The sequence below is a fragment of the Poecilia formosa genome, unplaced genomic scaffold, assembly GCF_000485575.1.
Source record: "Poecilia formosa unplaced genomic scaffold, Poecilia_formosa-5.1.2 Scaffold9, whole genome shotgun sequence".
In the NCBI taxonomy this organism is placed as follows: domain Eukaryota; kingdom Metazoa; phylum Chordata; class Actinopteri; order Cyprinodontiformes; family Poeciliidae; genus Poecilia; species Poecilia formosa.
In genome coordinates this window covers 3,998,370-4,022,371 of record NW_006799948.1, presented here as the reverse complement: position 1 = coordinate 4,022,371, position 24,002 = coordinate 3,998,370, and the positions used below count along the sequence as shown (strand labels likewise).

General features: G+C 38.6%; 1 protein-coding gene across 1 annotated transcript; it reads right to left on the bottom strand.

Annotated features, from left to right (window-relative positions):
• Positions 1 to 15,352: 15,352 nt before the first annotated feature.
• Positions 15,353 to 23,757, bottom strand: cntn1b (contactin 1b). Its single transcript, XM_007578865.2, has 23 exons — positions 23,582 to 23,757; positions 23,440 to 23,475; positions 23,238 to 23,364; positions 22,984 to 23,165; positions 22,756 to 22,851; positions 22,432 to 22,644; positions 22,243 to 22,342; positions 21,754 to 21,938; positions 21,544 to 21,668; positions 21,319 to 21,436; positions 21,074 to 21,224; positions 20,863 to 20,990; positions 19,896 to 20,068; positions 19,648 to 19,771; positions 19,394 to 19,561; positions 19,119 to 19,268; positions 18,959 to 19,029; positions 18,620 to 18,872; positions 18,358 to 18,479; positions 17,418 to 17,607; positions 17,212 to 17,333; positions 16,951 to 17,107; positions 15,353 to 16,862 (listed from the first exon to the last, which is right to left on the bottom strand). The coding sequence occupies exons 1-23, from the start codon at positions 23,634 to 23,636 to the stop codon at positions 16,786 to 16,788; spliced, it is 3,123 nt and encodes a 1,040-aa protein (XP_007578927.1). The 5' UTR covers positions 23,637 to 23,757; the 3' UTR covers positions 15,353 to 16,785.
• Between the last annotated feature and the right edge of the window lie 245 nt (positions 23,758 to 24,002).

Sequence of the window (24,002 nt, the reverse complement as noted above, 5' to 3'; positions counted from 1 at the left end):
TCTTCTGCTGCGTCTACGGAAAAAAATAAATAAATATATATATATATATATATATATATATATATCTGTCTGATTTGACCTGGGAGCTCCCTTCTCCCCAGAAACATAACAAAGCGGCTGTGTCGAGTGGGTCTGACCGGAGCGCCATAGTAGCAAAAGAATGAGTGCAGTTTCTCTTGTTTTGGTGCTCTCACTGACACTTAAGGTTGCCGGCGGCAGATTAAGCTCCTCAATCAAACTGTCTTCATGCAACGCCGAGACAAATTCGTCTTTGTTCCAACATTTTAGCAAGCGGGGGTGGGCAGAAGGTCAAACTTGGTACGCAAATCGATGAATGAGTTCACTGAATTCTCCTACAAGAAAAATGATTCTTTGAAAATTGTTGCGTGGCACAGTCGTCGCCAGTGTTTTTGCAAATAGATTTTGGCTGAAACGGTTTGTGATTGAAAAAAAAGAAAGAATATGAGGCACATTTATGAGAGAATTTGCAACGCCGCGTACGTTTTCAGTTCCACTGCTGGTACGGTCACATTACGTACTCATGAACATTGCCTGTGAAACATAACCCGCTAATGTTTTTCGTGTTTTCTTGCAGCTACAACAGCTTAATCTTATGTAGGAAACGTGACCACAAAAGGGTGTCCTTCCATAAAAAAAAAGAATGAATTCACATGGCAAAAAAGTTCAAGGACAGTAATGCATGAGTACAAATAATAATAATAATAATAATAATAATAATAGTAAGCCTTCCCTTTCTGCTGTTTTTGTTGTATAAATCGAGTAGACAAAAAAAAAACACATCAAGTGTAATACATCTAATGTCACTTTACATTGCTAAGCTATATCAGGATAAGAATGGATGAACTCACGCAAAACATGAGTTTCATTAACTTCCACTGCGATCATTCGTAGAAACATTGTGGGATTTAGACTGTCACAAATTCAAGAAGCTGCTTTTCAAAACAACACATCACAATTTGCATGCAGATGGGATTAAAGAGATTGCAACAATGAAAGATCAGATTAGAGAGAGTGATGTATTAAAAAAAAAGAAACCAATTTCAACGCGATCATCACATCAGTTAAATGATACTGCTTTATTCAAAAATTCATAAAGCGCACTTTGTTCAGCAATAGGCTGATTGGTTTTCTCTGTATAGTTTATTATAATGTTTAAAACATTTAAAAACTACGCATAGTGCTCATTTGTGCCCCAAAAGACAGTACTGTAGGGAATTCTGTGCAGACCTAAAAAAAAAGAAAAAGAAAAAGAAAAAATGATTCAAACTGAATTAATGAATTTTCCTGAGTGCATTTCCTTCGTCTTCATTTGAAAAATGACGCATTCGTGCTCAAGTCTGGAGATTTCAACCAGAAATGTAGTTCATCTGTTACTTTGGTAATAACTCAAACAGGCACTACACATTATGAAAGCACTCTGTGTTCTTTTCAGCAGTAGCTGCTTCACAAAAAAGAAAAAGAAAATCCACTTTTTTTTCCCTACAAGCTCACATTTGTGCATAATTTAAATTAAACGTAAAACTGACAGTGTTGAAGGTTACAGCTTCTTTTTTTTTTTTCACCAAACAAAATGTTAATTGTTTGACGGATTTAAGGCTTCCAGCAATAAATCTGCCACACCTGATAAAGATTTGTGCCAATTGCTGTTTTGAGACATCGTTGCAGCGAGGACCTGTTGACCCGTCTTTTCGGCTACTGATTATCTTTTCAACGGCGGAGGAAAAATATGTTGCTCATTAGAAGTAGTGGAGATTGATTGTAGCCTCTTTGCTTCGGTACGGTGTGCCTGATTGGGCTGCAGCAGAGATAATTGCAAGTCTTGTTGTCTGATCAACCGGATCTCGTCGCAGTCTTTTCTCTTGTAGCTGGTCCGCACCGGAACCCGGCGCTTTACATCAGTCGGGGGGTCTCCGGGTCACCGCTTTATTCTTTAGCACTTATGCAAATATCTTCCTGATGACAGTTCCTTCCATCTTTTGCAGAAGCTCAGATTTCAGGCTCGTTATGCGACAGATGAAAAGTTTCGACTCTCTTGCTCCCAATTGTCTAATCTATGCAATCTTCCTCTTACGTGAATCTTGGTATTTAAAAAAAAAAAGAAAGCTGAACAAAGAGATTATAAAGCTGATTTAAGCAAAATCAGATGAATAAAACAGCTCTGCGTCTCACTGAAAGCCGCGATAAAGTTCTTTTGTTGTATTTTCCATCTTTTAAACGCCGACATCTTTGTTGCAACATACAGCAATTCATTGAGTTATTTTCCCCATTGGTTTAGCTAATCTAAAAACTGATAATGTGTTTAGATCATAGAAAATGTATGTGTTGGAATGATCGTAAACCTAAACCTAGAATTAAATCCAATCAAAAATTTACTAAACGCTTAAAATTGTTGCCAAAAAAACATAAAAAATTAATGTGCAAAGTTGGTAGAAACTGTTAAAAACGTCCGTCTGTAATTGCAGCTAATGGCTGCTATTGGTCTTTTTGGGCTCCTGAATACAAAAATTCCAGATATCTACTTATACAAAATGTTGAAAACTATCCATTTGTACACCATTATGTGACAGTATGTCATAGACGACCTTGATAAAAATACATGGAGTTTTAGGGTTTTTATATGACAAACTGTGCAAAGGTTTAATAATAAAAATACTTATGTTCCTGAAAAGCCTTTCCAAACATGTCACAAGAAAGAGTCCCATATTTAATTTTTTTATTACTCCTGCTAATGACCATAATGAGTCATCATTTTATTAGATGCACTTTGGTCTCCGTTGAAATTGGGGTCATATTCACGGCCACGCGCCACACTGTGATGCCCAGCTTTGTGGTAAATTTATACCACAAAGCTTTCCTGTGTATTTAACAAACCATAATTTATGAATTTGTGGCAAACTGAAATGTGATTAGAAACATGCCCACTTCAGCTGCTGCTTCTAACCAGCTTTGTGTAAGTTTAAAACAGAATCAAGAGACTTGAGCGTCATTAATTCAGACACGAACGATGTCCGTTAGTTAGAAAAATAAATAATAAACTTCCCCCTCATTGGTTTCCATTAGAGTTATTTGCATTAGGAGTACTGTAATGTATCACTGCCTGACCTTATTAACCCCAAGCCCTTGTTCTCTGACCTTTAACCTTCATTTGATGTTCTCTGGCATTGGGGGGTCACGCCTTTCACTATTTACCATTGACACCACTAACCTTTAGCACAGAATTACAGCCATTTGCTGCTCATCCCAGGAGGTCAGACATGCCCGGCTTATTATAATCTGCATTTATTTAGCTTTTCTCAGTCTCATTTAAACAGATCTCTTCCCTTTGGTCCCCTAAACGAATGGTGCCGATTGGAACGTTGAACATCGAGAAGCTACATAGTGTAGTTTTTGGGAAAGGAGGGAAATTGGTTTCGAAATCGCACCTGACAAAAAGGGCAGTCAGAAGTCGATGGGTAAGATCTAGCTGCTCAAAGAGGTTAATGGCTTTTTGAGGCAGCAGATTGGACTTGTCTGCTTCTTCAGAATGACTTTGTTCATGTTGGATCACACAGAACAATGAACACCAGAGATGGGAAGAATATGCCACAAGAACCCAATTCGAAATTAGGTTACTGGATATATTTTCCCAAAGAACATAGTAGGTAACTTATGCATCAAAACATAAGTGTTTTTGTTTCACCACATGGTAATTTGACCAGTTGCAGGTATTTGAGCCTGGAAGTGTCCAAATGCATCAAAAGTGATTCTAAACATGCATTTTTGATTTTTTTAATGAATGCAGTAGTGACTTCTTCCCTTTCCAAACATACCAATAATTTAAGTATGAATTGGCATGGTGTCACATTTGGCAAAAAGTACCCTTATCAGATCTTAAGATTCTTTGCATAAATCCAATCATCAAGATTTTTATTCTTCCAAATTAAGACGGCTTATGACAGATGGGCAGTTTTGCTCAGAAGGGGATATCAGGTGTAGTTGCAGATGTGATGGAGAATTTTCAAGAGAATCACAAGCTCCGCTATTCAACAAGTTTATAAATCTGGCTGGCAGACGGAGAAGAGCCAAAAGTAAGGAAAGGATCAAAACTATTAGATCAGAGTCCAAAAATATATATATATATAACCAGGCAGAAGCAGGTAAAGAGCATAGCTTCAGATGGAAGAAAAAGTGTCACGTTCACATTTAGCTTAATCTGCATGAAGCTTCTGGTAATCAATAATCTGACACTTGTGCCGTGACTGGGAGAGGCTTACATCCCAAACAGAACAGGTGAAGATAATTACACAGGTGAGCAAGATTAAGTGATTAGGCAATCAAGGGTAAGGGATGAGGCGAGAAATGGAAAATGATACAAAAAAAAAACAACATGGCATGACAAGAACAACCCAGAAACATTAATCTTTTTTCAGTCTGATTAAGAAAAAGCATGAAAAAAAAAAAATCTAGAATCTTAGTTTTCAAAGCTTTTACAAGACATGTTTCTACTGGTGTTTGTTTTTTGGAAATGTGTGTGTTGTGATAAATTTAATTTCTCAAGTTAAATAAATAAGGCCTCCTTTTAGATCCCTCCACAGATTAACGGTCAGATTTATGTTTGGGGTTCCAAAACATTAATGTCGCTTCCAGTCAGAAATCTTAGTCAACTCAGAACGTTACTCTCCACAGAAATCTGACAGGGGTTTGCGTGAGCTACATTTTGCAAAATACGGTGGTGTATTTATGTGTGAAAATATATCTTTGCCTGGTGGAGGACAATATGCTGGACAGATAAACAAATATAAAAACCTCTAAAACTTAAATTACTGAAGGGACACAGATTGCACTATTGCATTTAAAAGGGCTATGAAAGACTTGGTGAAAAAGAAAAGAAAATTACATTACTTCCAAAATAAAACAGCTTTTCTGCCTTAGGAAATCCACCATTACAATTTCTGAAATTAAATAAATAAATACCTGAAAGACCTTCCTTTTCTCTCTCTCTCTCTCTCTCTCTCTCTCCCCGATAGGAGACCAAAGGGAGTAAATTTGCTTGTGTTGTCACCCTTTGTATTCAGCAGCTTCATGAAAGTGTATTGTTGAATTTAACCAAACAATTATTGGCAGCCCTGAAAAAAGCATAGAAAACAAATTAAAGTAAATTCCTATTTTATTGCTGTACTGTACTCTCACCCTGAAAATGGTCAATGAATCAAACATTTATTTGGCAGTGGGGAAAATCACACCTGACGCAGATATTTGCACCCTTTCTGACAGCTCTTATACCTAATTTCTGGAACTCAAGCCTGAAGCAAACAGAGAGAGGGACTTTTGACTTTACAAAATCTCTCCAGATGTGTTTGAAGAACAAATGAGCCACACTTTGAGAATTTTATTCAAGATTGCCTTGTATTTCGACAAGCTAAAGATGGCATGCTTTCTAAAAAATGCCTCTGGAAGAGAGAAAACGCATCACAGATCCTCCATGGTTAATGAGTATCCTTCCAACATATTCATCTTTAGCTCCCAGCTGTGTTTCACAAAATTCTACGCATCCGTACTTGTGATGGACTGAAACACCTTTCATCCTCGCATACCCCTCAAACAAACGGATGTGGGTTGCATTTAAACGCACTTGTGGAAACGTGGACCCGAACTGGGGCTTTGACTGTTGGGAATCGACTTGTTACTGATCCCAATATACTTTAAAGTGAACAGTTTGGGCTGAATATTGGTGCAAGCAGAGGTAGATGGAAACTGATTAGCTTACTTGTACAAGGAGGCTAAAGTTTTGATGTGATAAAAAAAAATAACAGTCAATCCTTTTGGAGAATCTTTGACCAAGTCATACATTTTTTTTTAATCAAACCTCCATTTAAACCCAAGAACCGAAGTGGAAAAAGAAACTTTTTATCTTTAGTCGTTTTTATTTAAACTGAAAAATCTAACTGCAAAACTTCATCACTCTGCAAAGAAATAGCTTTATAAAGGCTTATTCCTTCAAACAGATGATGTAAGTAACTAATCTCTCACAGGGGAGCTCTGGTCACATCAGCGGGGAGCGAGCTTTTGGACTCAGCTAATTTGCGTAATGTTCACGAACAATGGCAGCTTCACTACGCCATCCATCAGTAGCTGACACGGGACTGCGGGAGCAACGAGGATTGACCGAACACGTTGCCTATTGTCTGGGAGGTGTTGCTTGCAATATGCTGAGGGCTGTGCGGCTGCGTGTGCATGTCGCATTAATCAAACCTACATCATTTTTCATTATCCTTTATCGAGGTCAGGCTGTAAAATGATTAATAGAGAATTCTAAGAACTGCGCGCAAACGCAAAATGCATCGAAGGACGCACTTTAACACGGGTGATGTTGACGTGTCTTGTATGCGACTGGAAACATTGCTTCTGAATGTGGAAGAAATATCACTGGATAACCTTTCACTCAAATAAATAAAAATAAATGTATGGAATTTTATGGGAAGTATTCATATCCATTGGAATTTTTTAGCTTGTGTCACATCTCAACGTTTAATGTATTTCATTGAAATTTGATGCAATAAAGCAAAGTCATGTGCTATGTTGAAAGACAATCGCACATGGTTTCATAAAAAACTACAAAGTCTGCTGAGTGTGGCATTTAGCCATCTGATACATCGCTTTCTGGATGCATCAGATGCTGCTATTTGTCATGCTTTCTTCACCCCATCTATTGGTCGGTTTCCAGTTGTACCAAATTGGTTGGATTGGTCAGTACTCTGTTAAATATCCAAAGCTTCACATGTTTTATAACCAGGAAGGGAATGTCTAAAATGATCTGGTTGCACTGGTAACTACTTAAGTGTATAGGCATAATGATGATAGCAGGCAAATATATGCACACATTTTCATTTGTGATTTCCGTAATGATGTATTGCTCGATTTCATTAATTTCCAAAAAACTACATTGAAGTTTGTGGTTATAATGTGAAAAACATCTTTAGCCAACATCAATATTTTCCCAGGCGCTATGAGCGTCCTGACTTTTTCTCTGTGGTGCATGTCTTCCAAAGACAATTAGCAGGCAAACACAGATGTTTTTCCACTCATTTTGCCATGATGTCATTAATTAAGTGACACTACAAGACAGGACTATGCTGTGTTGCCCCATGGGAAATGAAGCTGGCAGGTTCTTGTTGAGACTGGATAGGTTTTTAGTAAGTTCCCAAACATCTGCCAAGTCGTTCGTTTTAGCACCCAACTAAGGCGCAGTCTGCAGCCTCCCTCGAGATTGTGACAATTGACAGATGGCCGCAAAAGAAAACAGTCCATGCTCATCTCTGTTTATGTACCCATCTGCCTGTATGTTTACCCAAGCTTGCCTCTACATTGCATATGAGCAGTTGTCGGGCTTTTCGGCAGGCGAGTCATCCGTGTAACGACGATGTGCCCGCTTTTTGGAGTCGACGTGGTTCTGTGTAGGTGTGTTGGTCTCAGTGCAACCCTGAGGGGAGCATCCAGAGCTGAAACATCCAGATGAATACCGCTGACCCGACACGGAAAACAGATGTTTCACTGGATACAAATATTAGCACGGGCTATAAACTGGTAAGGTTACAAAACCGATAAACAGGATGATTAAAACATTCTCGTTTTTCGGTTTATTGTACTCTGTTGCGTTCAAGTACAGGCGGCTTCTTTGCTTTTAAAATACACAAGATTAACCTAAAGTACACTTAGAAACTGCTAAGTTTCATCTCTGAGTTGCCGCCAGAGGCAGTTGTATGGCCATTAGCATTTATCACCTATTTTGAATAATTCGATGCCTCTCTTGCTTTGAGCCAGGATGAGTCATTAAAAATGCATCCGTCTCAATTAAGAATACCACATTAACTCATTCTCACACAAAGCCTGTCACCTATTGCTTTTACTTGTATTTAAGAGGGTAATCACTGGAGAGCAGGTACACGATGATGTACCTCAATTTCGGTAATGTGTTAATTAGATTTAGTCGTGCTGTAGAGCGAATTACCTTAAGTTAGAGTGGTATTTTGTCAATTGTTGATGTCAATACGAATTTACAAGACATCGGAAGTACTTCTGGAACACTGATGTGTTTCTGAAAAGATCTGCGTCAACATGTTCTCTAGACTAAAACATAAACATAGATTTTATTTTATTTTATATTTTTACATTGTTTACCCTTTAATCTTACACATGAACTTCAACTTATATTTGAATTTTATCGGAGCCAGAGTCAGGCTCCGATAAAAGCATGAACTAAGTTTGGATAGTGAAATACACTGGTCACACAGTTAAGCTATGATTTAACAGATGGAGGTGGTGACTTTTCTACATCGCACTATGTTGGTTAAATTAAATCACTATTTAGAAACTTGCATACATACTTGTGTGACAAAAAAGCAGATACAAGAGAAATCTGCAAGGGGGTGCAAGTATTTTTCAGAGCCATGTATTTACATTCTCGAAGTAAACAAAAAATGGTAACAGTGCTTAATATATTTCAGTCAACATTGCTCCCCACTCGCTTTTGCTTGAGTTCTGACCCTTGCTGCTTACTCCAACATATACTGACTAACACAAGAGTTCAATTGAAATTGCCCACTGAGAAAACTCTCCAAAAAGCAAAAGAAAGGCTCAAATTTGGATCCTGAATGCAGCTCTTCCGCTGTATTTTCTTGCTGCTTTGGCAGTACCTTGACATGCCAACCACCAGCTTTTCCCCCCGTAAAGCGTGCCCCTCTGTGACCTCATAATTCATACTTCTTGGGTGTCCAAGAAGAGCAAGATAGGTGGAAAATTTTGGAATTTGAAAAGGCAGCTTTGCCTCAATTGTCAGGGGCTTGCAGACGCCAGCGCCATGTCCTGCACATTTACCCCATCAGCTCCAGCAGGGCATTATGGACGTTTACAACTGATGTCACCTGTACAAATAAAGAAGGGGGACCCATTGTTGAAGCTGACAATGCAACACATTTGATGCCATTTGGGGCCGCACAGGAGACTCATCATTCACAGGGAGTGACATTTTTACTGCTCTTTTTCTGTGGAGATAAAGTTTTACGGCTGACAGAGGACAACAATTCTCGCTAAAGGGGGGAAAGTGGCAGCTAATGCGAGCGAGGGCGCGCGCGGTGCAAGAAAACAGAAGATGGACTTTCACCTAATGCAGTGCCACTAATGATTCTCAATATAACGAGTGCGTTCAACAAGCAGAGATCATTCGAGACTGAACCTGAGCCAACAATGCCTGACGCAATCCAACATCCACGCTGACACCAGTCTGAGATAATGCAAGAGTCTGTGCGTTAAAAGGGGTTTCTCCTAAGTTGCTGTCGGGGAATAAAAATGCTAAATCCCCCACAGAGAGACGGCTTTTAAGTGGAGACAAAGAACGTACAGATGCCTAAACCTGACACGCATCTGTAGAGAGGCACCGCTGAGTCTCAGTCTTTCTGTGCATCTGCTCCCACTTCAGATTTTCACGAAGACGTTTTCACCGTTTGAAGTTGACATTTTTATCATGATGGATCCGTCATAGTAGAAAAGAAACTATAAAGGGAATATTTGGGAAATCTGCCATCTTGAGTTCCCGCTAAACTTTAATTTGATGTCTACTTTGATGCAACCTCATCCCTGTGGGAAAAAAATAAAATAAAAAAAATCTATGACTGTGAAGTTAGCACTATTAGTACATATAGTACTGCTAGTATGTGTTGGTGTTGCTATTAGTTTAAATAGACCCAGAAATGAAAAAACTCTAGACCCATGTCCTTATATAGGATCTTTTTAAACACATTTATCTTCCACTATTTGTTTTCTCCTTAATCTGAGGATTCCAACATGCTCTCAGACTCGAAGATGTATGCATTTTATCTGATGGCAATGGCGTTGGCGCTTATAGATAGCAATGTGGCGATGCTGCACACAGCGCTGCCATGCGCAGTCACTCAGGAGGAGGCAATGCTGTCATTGGCTATAATGGCTGCATTATTACTGCAGAGGCCATTCTGTGGAGATTGGGGGTCAAGGTGTTTCCATTGCTCGCACTTTTTCCTTCCTGACCTGACAAGCTTCGCATTCATCCTTTGTCAAGCTAACAGAGCACATTTACTTCATGGCCTACTGCCTGGCAGATAAGTATTAGGAGTCTCAGAGTTTTCTCTGTCTGAGGAGCTCTGCTTTTTTTACTTCCATCAAACAAAAGATATTCTACAACTGGACATTCTAAATTGATTGTGATTTCAAGTTTTCTTGGTTGTCTGTTAAATTTGTGATTTGCTTACTCGGCAAATAAAAGAATATTGGAAGCACCACTGTGACATTGGTTCAAATTGCAGGACATTTGCAAATAACACGGTGTGAGATTGTTGACATGTTAATATTAGAGTGGTCGGAGTACATTTAGGCTTAAGTTGCAAATGGTTTTCATGTTCACCATTACACTGTTATCTCCTTTGACATGAAACTATTTTAGTATTTTTTTCTTTTTGGAACCTAATGCTCATTTAGAGATAAACGGTGCCGCAAACATAAAATATTATCCAAAATATTACTCCTGTTGATTTAAGCTGTGGTCTTCTGGAATTTGCATAACAATTCTGTGCTTGCACAAACTGATTACTCTGGTTTCCTTCCACATTTTGCATGCAAAGTCTTTCATCTTATGTGCTTGTGCTGGGCCTGTGATCGACTGCCAACCTGTTCACAGTTTACCCCTCCTTTCACTATTTGCTGCCAAGATAGACTCCAGTTCCACAGCAATGATGGGCAGGAAAAAAACGAGCAAAGAAAATGAGTCCCAAGAAATCTTCTTTGGCTTTGAGAACAATACCTGGCAAAAATGACAGAAAAATATTCAATTGTCAACAACTCGTGTCATATTTTTACATCTGTGGATTAAAAAAAAGCATTTAAAGCACGTCTTGATTCGTCATATGTCAGTGACTGGTTAAAAAAAAAAAAAAACAATACAAAGAGTAAATGAATAATCAGTTTTCAACAGCTGAAGCCACAGGTTATCTGAATAAAGGCGAAGGTACAAAACAGTTCAATTAATATATTTGGAAGGACATATTTGTAGGTATGTTATGATTTTAAAAGAAAAAAGAAGTATGATTAAACTGGAAAGCAGGAGCTTAAAAAATACAACGCAGCACATACATGTATTTATCATACAGGGAGTTACTCACAATCAATCTTCCAGCAGCATTGCTGTCAACAAATAACCTGGCTAAAATGTTAATTACATTGTTAAAATTCTGAAATCCCAAGCAATGGTCTGACAAAACCAGGAGGAGACAATTTGTAGTTGCCCGTTTCTCACACAGTGAACCAGGCCATAAACTCTCTGCAGAAGAGGCAATTACTTACTTATCTGACACTGCAGCCTATTTCTGTCACAGAACTAGCTAGAGGAACCAGGGAACATGGTCCTCAAGGCTGCTAACCAGGTTAGCAGCATTATTAACACAACCCAACACCACACTGCAAGATTTGTCAGTAAGATTTAGTGGAGGGGTGCCTCCAAACCCCAGGAGCCATCTGAAGAGGCTTGTTGCTCTGCTCTGTGGGACACAAATCTTCTGGGGCCTCTCGGGTTTGAGCTAACTAGTGAGTTAGCCAGGGGGTCTGGGCAGAGATGTGATTCATGGCTCATGCCGATTACTTTGCATATGGCCTGGTTTTTGCATTTTTCCTGGTATTTTTCTTCTGTGGGATAAAGACCTGCTGCTGTTTAATGACAAGTATAGATTTACATTTATATCTTGCTCAACTACAGACGATGCACCATGTGGATATGGGGCTAATTCAGAGGAAGGAAATCTGGGGGTAAAAGGGCTAAAAGGACTTGATAATGATGCGACGAGGGTATAGAAATCACAAGCGGAGCACGCTTTGAGCATTAAGGGCCTCAACTTGATTACAAAATCCGTCTTTGTGCTCCCGCCATCACAGGTTTAATGTGACAATCAGAGCCTCCCTGATCAAATGGAGGATATCTAATATGTAAATAACTGGGTGTATGCTACCACAACAAGGAAGCTTATTTACTCTATCAAACATCTGAGACTGGCGTTTGGTAATATTTTTGGTGTCTGCTAAAACACAGAAGTTAGAAAACAAACGGTGTTTGATAAAGTTCTTCCTGCTCTGTTTCTATCAAGACCCAGTTCTGAGTCCCTGTCGCACCCGGTGAGGAAATATTTTCAGTTTACTGACAGTCCATTATTCTGTTTAGATGAAACATGTTCACATTAGCCCATGCTTTGACAAGATTTCAGTCAGATCCGATCTTTCTCCCGTTGATTCAGATTGTCTCCGATCAATTTTTGACAGGGCCAATCAGCAAACAGAAGAAGTTGTAAACAATTTAGTCAATTTTCTGCGATATTTTATAATTATGCCTGTAGTTTTAGCAATGGCAGCGGAGGAACTGAACGAAGTCATTCACTGACATAGCGACAGTATCAATTACGATTAACCTGAATTTTACTAGATGTTTCTGCTCTTATCCTACATCTCAATCTCCCCATTTCTCGTTGTGTACATTAAAAATCCCATTCACTTAAATTCGTAAGATTGGCAAAACTCCAAACTTTTCCAATGACTAATTCAACAGTCTATTTTGTCCTGAAACGTCAATGCTGCCTACAAAAGTAATGACTGAGTACTGATTCAAGATTAGCACTTTATTTTACTTTTCCACAGTTAAAGTCAGAGCTCAACTACAGTTGCACATTGCATTTGCTAATTTGAGCTGAATTTCTACATTTTATAGTCAAGAAAGTTCTGCTCAAACATTTGCATCCTAAAAATAATCACCGGCTTAGAGATAGATAAGCGTATTGTTCATCTTACACAGTCCCATACTGACGTGAATGTACAAAAATGAGGTCTAAATTCAATACTCAGCTGCACAGAAACATTTTGAAGATATTTTTGCTCATGTGAAGAAGAGGCAACCAAATGCTAAGCAGACAAGTCGCTGTTTTCTCAGTCGGACAAACAACGTATTCAAAAGAAGAATCAGACTGAGGATGTTAATAAAACCCAAAGGAGATATCACAACAGGGTTGTTTAATATACTTCCCTGAAGGAAGAATACCTCCCCATTGCTGTGGAAGGACTCACCTTTGTGTGACTGCTGTGGTTGTTTGTAAATGATAGCAAGATTGATTTTTTTTTTGTTTTGTTTTGTTTTTTTTGCTGCTTGCAGGATTTTCTCAGGCGGAGTAATTTGTTTATCAGGAAGGAGGTAAAATAGGAGGAAGAAACAGGTAATAGACGTGGGAAAGATAAAAGCCACTGAGAGAGAGAGAGAGAGAGCGAGAGAGAGAGGGAGATGTTTTTCAAAGAGCGGCTGCAGATATTACAGACATGCTATTTTGAAACTAAAAGGAAAATTGGAATTGTGTGATAAGATTTCCAGATGGCAGGAGTACACTAAACAAAATGAAAAAGACAAACGTGACAATGTGTTATCTTGCAATAAAATGGGTGTGCCTCTGTTCAAGTAAAGAAAAAAAAAAACATGTTTCTATAATGAGATTGGAATAAAATGTACCTGAGGCAGCAGTTAATGTCATGTGGGTACACTGCCATCTGGTGACTGAATTTTTACTTCACCATTTAATTCTAGGCTTTATGAGATTTTTATTTTATTTTATTGAAAATTCAAATTCATACATCTTCAAATACTCAACACTAAATGTAGCATTTTTTATACATTTTGCTGAACTGCACAATTAGGTGAATTTTTAAAAACCTATCTGTAAACATATTCCAGTCTTTACTGGTTTCCTCAGCCTCTCTTACAATATCTTACCACAACTCACCTGTGTGTTGTTCAGCTAATTAGTGCTGAGCTGCTTTCTCCTTCTTAGTCTAAATTTTGAGTACTCAACTCCAGTTCTGAAGAGCTGCTGTAATACAACTTTTACACGCATCCCTTCTCCAACACACCTGTATCAAATGGCTAATTTCCCTCAATAGCAGTCAATCAGCTCTGCAAACGGGCTGGAAACAGGCCATTTATTTGATTCAGGTGGTGTGGGGGCAGAGGCACCGCCAGGAATCTTGGGCCCCATGACTAAAGTGTGCTAAAGGAAGATTTTCTAAAGATTGTTTGAATTTCTGTGAGTAATAAATAAATTGTTTTTGTTGTGTAGTTGTAAAAAGAGTAGAGAGACAGGAAAAATCATCCACATAGGCTGAACACAGTGTTGCTCACCTTTTTCCACTGGGACAGGGAGGAGGGGTTATGCTGGTATCTGGGTTAAAGCTGCTGCTGACTGACTCATCTGTTGTTAAATGTGGTAAGAGGTACAGGTACAAGTTACATAGATGAATATGCTGTTAAATTATTTCCTTCATTCATTATATGCTAGTGAAATGGAGGCAAACAGTAGCCTGTAGCTAAGCTAACTATGCTAAATGGTTGACAATCTCGCACAGTCTACCCACTTCTCTTGGAGAAAAACTGGGCTATAAATTGACACTCCTGTCTTTTTTTTTCTCTCTCTCCTTTTGAAAACCTGATTTTATTATTTTTCTTGGCAGCACAGTAACCGCCACAGTCGTTCTCGTCTTCTACTGACTGCTGCTGAACACGGTCACTGTCAAGCGAGCAAAGCAGGAACGAACCATTTCATGAAGATCCCGGGGGTGTTCAGTGCAAATATGGATGTATGTTTTGTGGTCTGGGAGTGGTAACATTTAATTTTCACTGCTAAAATAATTTAAAAAACACTCTATGATTAATTTTGTAATTGACAGGGACACCATTATTTTTTTCTATTTCTATAAGGAAATAAAATTGTGGGATGGAGTTACCCACACATAAGTTGTGCTCTACTAAATAAAAAAAGTAGTAGAAGAAGAAGAAGCGTCCTTCTCTTCTTAGAAGTTGAAATGTTTTATTTTGTTGCTAGGCATGGGTGGGTTACTAGTATAATGCATACAGAGGTTTTCAAGAGTCACACTTTCAAAACTCTGAAAATTGTTTGCTGGGCCATTTTATACAATTTTATTTTATTTATTTTTTTATTATTATTATTTTTTTTTAAGAATTGCTTAGGAAGAATTTTGAACACACATCGCCAATACCATACACCACTAATTTCAGACTTTCACACTTTATATCAGATACTTTAATTATAGTTTGTGTTAACTATACATCATGTTTTTCCATTTTTGTTGGGGTGTCTATAGGTCACAATAAAAGTTAGATTCTGTGCAGAAACATTTGAAAAATACCACCTAAGTTAGGTTGTGCTTATATCATTTTGCTAGAATACATGTTGATTTAAAGTTTTAAAATAAAGTAAAATCAACATGGTATATATTTTGGAGAGTTTTATTGTTTGTTTGGTTTTTTTTTATCAAGGTTATCATACAGATAAAGTCTTAAACCAATTATTTCATGGTTTGTGGGTGAGATTGCAGAAATTGTATTGAAATGTGTTTTCTGAGATTCCACATTTCTTTTATTTTCATTGAGTCCTATTTTTAGCAAACGTATTTGGTTTTTACATTTTCAGTCAATGCTAATGTGCTGAAACTCAAACCTGACATCGTGAGCACAGAAGATCATAAAATAATATCAAGACAGTTGAAATCTGTTTAATAGTTTTCCAGCTTTACATAAAGGAAAGTGGCATTACGATACATATATAGCTCCCCATCCGTGGCCTTAATGTTGCAATATGTACCAAAAAAAAAACTGCTGGGTTTATGCTGTTTGGACAGAAAGCATTAAACACTTTTTCAAATATTGTGACCCAAAAGTTGGGTTGCAAAGAGAGGGAAGCTTGTTATTCTTCTCAGTTCACCATTTTGAACACCTACAAAGACCTGATCAGACCTCAGTCAACCAGAAATGAAAAAGTTGAAAATGATGCTGTATAATAATGTTAACGTCACGTTTTCCCTATGTACGTGTGGCTTTTCTGTTGGAATTCTGGCCTTACACTAACCCCTGAAACTTTTCCATATTCAATGCAGTACTCGGTTAGAAAAGCATGCCAAATTAGGTTGTTTGTATCCCAGCAGTTTTTAAAATATATCAACAATACCAGCATGGATTGTGTTCCACTTGTGAATAACTCAGACCACATACCACCCTGCAGCTGAATTTTTTTCAACAAAGGCAAATAAATAAATAAAATACACATGTATAAAAGTTGATTGTGTTTTATAAAAAGCAAAACAAATTAATCATATCAATTTGTACATAAAAATCTTTGTTTTCTAACGTCAGTGATTGTTCTTGTAGTCTACAAATGGTTCTTAATGTTTTGAGTGCAAGCTCCATTTCAACATTTAAAAATAAATAAATAAATAAATAAATAAATAAATAAACTAAGTAAAAAGATCACAAGAACAAGTGTTTTTTGTGCAGCGTAGTGGCCTTTCTATACATTTATTTCATTCTAAATAGTGTTTTAAATATAGGCTCCAGGAGTCGTCATTTGTCTTTATTTACCATGAAAAGCGTCTCTGCGTTTTAAACATTTTTGATCTTGTGTTTCCAAAAAAAATCCAGGTAAAATTCTCACTTTTTCCTTTTAGACATCATGCTCTTTTTGTACAGTACATGGTCCAGAATAAGTGCCGACAACCCATTTTAATTTGGAAATCAAAAATTTCCAGTGTATTGTCACAAAAAACAGATACTAGTTACTGAACTACCATGTGAAGATTTCTCATGACAACTCATGACAAGGTCCTATTCTTATTTGTTTTCCAAAGTCCATTATATACAATGTATTTTCTTCACTCTTAAATTTACAAACCTGTAATACACAGCGCCAGCAGCAACAAGGATAAGAAACTGATTGTGGGTGTGGTCAGAGATGCTTTACCTGAAAAAAAAAAAACAACATAAAAAAAAGTTAATAATAAAAACAACTAGAAGTTTATTTAATAACCCACTATTATCTTAATTCTTACCCTTAATACTTATCATCCTGACTGGGCCATCTCCCCCTTCATAGCGACCACGAACCATCAGTTCATAGTCACCAAGCTGAGGCATTGGGAAGTCCATAAAGTGCCAGCCAGTGATGTAGACCTTCCCGTAGATGTACCCTGTCTTTCTAAACATGACCTGACAAAGGAATAAAACCCCAGTAGACTGTAAAAAAATCCTAGCAGCTTTAAAACCTGAATGCATTCTTACTATAGAGAAGAAACAACACTAACTGCACCCACCTTGTAGTACAGGGGGAAAGAAACGTTCCCAAACCAGTCATACTGGATGTGATCCCACCACACGTACAACCATTGTCCGGTCCAGGTGACGTAGCGCCACATTCTGGGAGGCTCAGAGGGTGCTGCGGAGAAACAGTTTACATATTTTAAAAGTATTTTAAAAGCATTATTACAGATCTGATTGTCCGTTTTCATGTCGCTCTTACGTGGCCTCTTTGTGAACATCTCACAGTGTTCGCCGGGAGGTCCAAAACCTGCTCCGTTGAACGCCCGGACCTCGATGAGGTAGTGCGAATCTGGCAGCATGTTCTCCAGCCGGGTCTGATTGACTGTAGCTGGAACGAATATGCGATTTGCCCCCGGTTCTGGATCGTCATACTTTCTCCAGTATTTGATCTATGTAGTAGGATACATTTTTGTAAGTCTTGTGTTTTTTTTTGTGGATAGCATGGTAGGCATATGTAGTAACTTGGGAAATAGTGACAAAGTGAAGATGGATACAAATTTGGATTCAAGTGTGTATGATAGTGTTGTCAACATTGATGTAAAGGGCAAAGAAACGGCTAGAAAAACAAATTCATTTGAGTTTCCATTTATTTTATCACATCCTATATGAAAAAAGCAAATATGGCTACAGTTATTGAAAAAAAAAGATGATCATGAGACTGAAACTACTGCAGTACATTTTCTTCATATACTGCAGTATAAATAATTAAGTTTTTGGAAAATAGTGTGGAAGCAAAATCTACAGAAAAAGATCTTGTACAGTAACTTTAATCTACATCTGTGATTTGAAAAAAAAAACAAACAAAAAAACTGTCAAGATCGTTAATATAATTTCCATACCTACATGACATCTCATGATAAGGCATTTATTTGAATAAACTCCATGTAAAGCAGTATAAACTCAAAGATTTCTTTTCAAGAGTTGTATAGGTTTGTACCTCGAAGGTCTTGTTCACAGACCATTAAATTCATATTGAACATTTTGACCTTCTATCATGTCATTAATTATAGTCTTTATTCTGTTATGTAACGGTGCAAATTTGACTGTTGATACTATTTTTAAAACAAATCCAAGCATTTCTTGACATTTCTTGACATTAAGCTGATTTAGTTTAAAAAATGGGAGGAAAACCTCCATACCTGGTATCCCTCAATGTACTGCTGCAGTCCAGTTCCAGTATCAACCACAGGCAGCCACCAAACCACAGCTTCAGTGGAAGACACGGGCCTGGCGTAGACATCTGTGGGAGCTTCTATTGGGACTGGGTGACAAGAAAAAAAAAAAAACCATATACATTTGAATTTACAAAACTTCTAAAATTATACTGTGCACCAGAAACTGAGATTACCGGTAAATGTGATTAGAAACTGATAAGGCGTATATCTAAAACCAAATTCTCACCATCTCTTGGATAATAGATGACCTTGGTGAGGCTGTACGGTCCATCTCCTTTAACATTGAATGACTTTATCTTCACCTGGAACTCTCGCACCAGGAAGTCCTCTTCGGTCGGAATGAAGTAGGAGTCTATGTGAACGTGTCGTCTCGTCTCAGGGTCCGAGATGGTTACATAAAACCAGTCGTAGGCATTGTGAGGCTTTAACGCAACGATGTACCCAAATTTCTTGCCATAGAAATACCAGGGCTGAACAGGCTGACGATTGCCAAATAAAAAGGAAATCAATGTACATTAGAAACTTAGAGGAGGCATGAATTTAACTCGTGAGTTTGGAAGCTTACGGTCCACGTGATGACAATCTCGCCATTTCTACCTCCATATCCTGCCACGTCTGTGGGAGAAACGACTGGAGCTGCACAAAAAAAGCGGCCTTTTGTTAGCTTTTCCTAAAAATCTGCCATATGGCACAATCATAAATAAAACAATTGTCAATGTACTTACGGGCATCCCATGTTTTGATCTTAAGCGAAGGTATACTGGCCTCCCCGGATCCGTACTCATTGGTGGCGATGATCCTAAACTGGTACTCCATCCAAGGGTATAAATCTGTGATGTCTGCTTTCTCCAGAGTCCCATCGAGAAAACTTGGAGCTGAGGGACGCAATTAAGGGCTGCTTAAAATTTGACTGAACTACAGCTTATACTGGAATTGCGTTCATTGCTGTTGGCCGTCTTTGGAGCAAGATGGCCCTCTGCTGGCCTAAATCAGGACTCACATGTGCTGGCATTCCTCCAGTCATCTTCATTCAGAGCCCAGAAGTGTCTGGTCTGAACAGTGTAGTACAGGATGGGGCTGTTGTGCTCAGCTGGTTTGGACCACAAAAGTTTCACCCAGGTGTCGCCGATCTCCTCGATCCGGAGCACACCGGGAGGCCCGGGAACACCTGGAGGTTTCACGTGCAATCGATTTAAAACACAAGTGCAAACGACAGATGGTGGTCTCGGTTATTATTTTCATGCACTGAATTACCTACGACTTTCAGGTCAGCATAAGCGGTGTCGTCATCCACCACGGTTTGAGCGGTGCAGGTGTAGCGACCTTCGTGCCAAATCTGTGCATTTTTTATCCTCAAGTCACCGACTCCATCTTCACTCTGATCAACACAAAAAGTAACGGATCTCGGGAAATTTCCAACTGTGAAACATGTTTTCAGTAATTACATGCAAATTCTCAAAAACTAAAACGCTTTTCAAGGTTAAAAAAAAATGTTGACTTACCATTACTCGCTCATAGTGTTGCCACTCGGCATTGAAGTCAATGACTCTGAAGTCAATGGCCCAGATAAAAGTGATGTCCAGCATGGGGTCGTGTGAAGCAGCGCAGTGAAGAATCACCTCGTCTCCAACTCTAACCTCGGAGTCTTCAGGCGCTACAGTTATACTTGTTGCTTCTGAGAATAAAAAAAACAAAAACAAAACTAATCTTAAGTTGGACAACAATAAGGAATTACAATATTGTAAGTGAGCGTAAACATATCTTATATCTTTTGCCTTTTTCATATTACATTAAATATTTATTTTCAGTTTAATGCTAGGACTCATCATGTTTTTACCAAAAATCTTCTTGTTTGTAGTAATTCCTCGGAAGAGAATTATGCTCACTGCAACATATTTATCCTTCATTATACATAGCAGTGGGCAATGAGGAATTTTACCAAGTATTTATTCTTTCTTTTATACCAGACACAACTGAAAGTGTGTGTTTTCTAATAGCTCAAACATATCCCTGGTTTTGGGGTATTAACACACTTCTGATTAACTTAAATAGCAAGAATTTAAGTGGTTAAATTCTTTCCCGATTTTTCCATGAATTAATAAATTTACATAAAAAAACTCTAAAGGACTTTAAAACCTTAAAAAAAAATCTGACATAAAATCACAAATTTCAACTTTTTTAGACAACAGAATTGGAGACAGTAAGCCAACATAACATTTTTTATAAAACAAGTCAAATTTTGACAGGCAGTTAACATGTTGATGTTAAACTCACTTTAAATAATTTCATTTTAACCATCTGCAAAACAAAAGAAAGACCTTAAAAAAGTTCTGACTAAAGTTATTCTAAGTTTCTAAGTTCTATGTTTTTGATTAAAAACTAGTTAGCTTTAAAGGCAATAACTGTACTAAAAAACGACAAAAAGCAGAGATCTGGGTGAATAAATGCTGCTACTATGATAGACCTAACCTGTGATGGTAAGATATCCTGAACTCTCGGCCTTCCCTCTGTCGTTCTCGGCGAAGCAGGTGTAAAGGCCTTCGTCATTTTTGGTGGCGTTGCGGATCTCCAGGCTCCCATCGAACATGACAGAAACACTGCAAGCAAGCAGAATCAAGTCAGTTCATTAGAAAGTTGTTTGTGACTTTTCTGTTTCACAGAAGAAATTGCTTCTGCTGACCGTGAACTGTTGAAGAGGACCTCTTTGCCCTTTGTCCAGGTGAATCGAGGTTTCGGAGCGGCTCTCGGCTTACACTCTATTACCACGCGTCTGTCTCTGGCTCCAAGAAGATACTTCTTTACTGGGTTGAGCTCGAATGTTGGAGCCCAGGCTGGTGGGAGATGATAGGTGGGGATTTAAGTTTGAAGAACCGTCTTACAAAAATAAAAAAAAAAGGATTCCTTCCTTCGCCCCCAAGAGCTTACCAACAACTCGCAGCTCAGCGTTGGCATATTTGATGCCCCAGTAGTTTTCAGCAATGCACTGGTACATCCCAGAGTCATCAAAAGTTAGACTGGAAAACTTCAGCTCGCCTTTGCCATACTAGAGGAACCACATGCAAGAGAGGAGTGCAGTTTTGTGTTTAACGACAAAACTTCAGATTGCACAAATTCTTTAAGAAAAAGCTTACAAAGAGATTTTTTTTTTACCATATATCCATCTTTGTACCAACGGATGAAAGGGAAAGGTTTTCCTGAAGCCACACAGCGCATTGTGTGTTCCGATCCAATGTCCACTTGAGTGTTGTTGATCGTTTCCGCCCATTCAGGTGCAGCTACATGAAGATAACAAGTATTATTATTATTATTACTATTATTACTATTTCATACAAAAAAAGGTAAACATTTAACCTGTCTTACATTCCACATAAAGCCAGTTTTTATGCCAGTCCTTTCCTTTGGTGTTGATGGCTTCGCATTCGTATGATCCAACGTCTTCATACTGAACATTGTACAGATGGAGCACAGCGCCTGATTCGCTGATCTCATGATTTGCAGGGAGGTCAGTGGCGTCCACCTTCCTCCACACAATATGTGGGATGGGACTGAGTGAGCAAGGCGATAAACAAAGACAGGAACTCAATACTTAGAGAACAGTATTCACTTTTATTGCATTGCAAACGCATTTACAGCATTTAACTTTCTTTACTACAAAAATAATTTTTGCAACATTTTTAGTGGTTTTAGAGCATGTGTTTTTCAAAAACTATAGCTGCGGCTCTACAGACTAGATCACGGCCTTCCATAGCTCAGTGTTTTGTGTCTGTGTCCAGCCTGAATTTATTTGCAAGTGCTCTGCTAATTTTTATCATGTTACAAAAGCCTACCAAGAAAGCTTTAAAAACATACTTTCCAAGAGCAAAGCACTCCAATGTAATATTTGAGGCCAGCATTGCAGTGGTGTCTGGAAACTTGACCCTAATGTCAGCTGGGTACTTTCTCTCCTCACCTGGGAAAAAAACCCAACAAAACTGACAAATATAAATGACGCTAAACATTAAACTTTTTTATTTAAACCTGCCACAGATTTCGACTAACCGTCTTCTGGCGGTAAAGGGATGAGAGGGATGAACTTGGAGTAGACGCTCTTTCCTATGATGGGACTGGAGACAAAGCAGGAGTAGTTTCCAGCATCCTGAGCTTCAACCTTTGCGATGTACAAGTTCCCCGTCTTCTGGGAGACGAACCGACGGCGGTCTGTGGGCAGGAATACTGGGAACTCGTTGAAGATCCAACGATAGCTTACTTCCTCTGAAAATAAAAGCATAGACGAGAGGGTAAGGTGAAATTTGAACATCTAAACACAAGTGTTAAACAATTACAAATCCTAATTGTTTTGACCGATGAAGAGTGCATACATACGTGGCCAGGCTTTTGGTGGGACACACAGCAGAACTGCTCCCTGGCCTTCTTTGACATACACTGGTTCCCTCTCTTCATCAGGAAACTCTTCAATATCTACATGAGAAAATAAAAAACAAAAAAAATAATAATGATGAAATCTTGAAGCTTCGGATTGGTTTTTACCAATCTTTCAAAGCCAAGTTAGTGTCATAGATTATTAGTTATATAATTTATGCCTGTGCTCACATCCAAACTTGATTCGGGCCTCCTTGCTGAGAACAGTGCCGTAGATATTACGGGCCACACACGTGTACGTCCCAGCGTGTTTCTTCTGGATCGGGTTAGTGATAACCAGGTTTCCTCCAACTAGGCTGTAGTGTTCATCGGGTTGTTCCATCAGCTTGATCTCCCAGTTATCCCGGCGCCACCTGTGCAGGAAAATAGCACGCCTGTGGCGTTGCGAACCAGAGATACCGTGCACAAAGAAATGTCCTCCTTACCTGTACGTAGCTGGAGGATTTGCACGGGCCCTGCAGTTCATGGAGATCCTCTTATCGGGTGAGTCATCGGTGTAGACCACATCCATAGGCTCTTCTTCAAAAATGGGACCATAACCAGTAGCGTCCTCTGAGACAATATAAGAAAATATGTTAGTTTGTGTTTTAAAAGCTCACTAAAAAAGCCTTGGTGTTTTAAACTCACCTCCATATATTCTGGGTTCACCAAACAAGACCGCCACTAGTCAGGAAGAAACATAGAAACATTGTCATGAGCCCCAACGATAAGAATGCATTGAGTTCACACTTGACTGCAATCTGTTCTACCAATGTATTTTTAGTCTTACATGTGACGGACACAGAGGAGAAGAGGCCCAGCAGCAATAAAGGTGTGGAAGCCATGATGGTTCAGCCAGGAGAGTCCGTGCAACCGAGTAAGTTAGATGGAGGGAAAGTCGGGAGCACGGAAGGAGGAGGATGGACAGGGCATGAACTGGAGTGGGCTGAGAGAGACCAAAACAGAAGACATGTCATCTAAAAAAATGGGATTTTGTCCAGAGAGGAAGGTACAGTGAATATTCAGTTTGATCCCCCTGACTGGTGACTGGCTATTTGACATCTTAAATCAGATCCGTTTTGAGTCAGTAAATGCATCATACCTAAGGGCTACGAGGTGTGGAAGATGTTACAAGGGGATGAAGAATCAAATGTATTTCTATTTCTTTCTTGTAAGAAAGAAAAATATTAATAAAGAGGAAGAAATTGAAT

Coding starts and splice junctions, on each gene's coding strand:
- cntn1b (XM_007578865.2), bottom strand. CDS start 23,636: ATGGCTTCCACACCTTTATTGCTGCTGGGCCTCTTCTCCTCTGTGTCC. Junction 19,030..19,118: donor GATCAAAACATGGGATGCCC/GTAAGTACATTG, acceptor TTTTTTGTGCAG/CTCCAGTCGTTTCTCCCACA. Junction 17,334..17,417: donor GATGTTCACAAAGAGGCCAC/GTAAGAGCGACA, acceptor GTTTCTCCGCAG/CACCCTCTGAGCCTCCCAGA.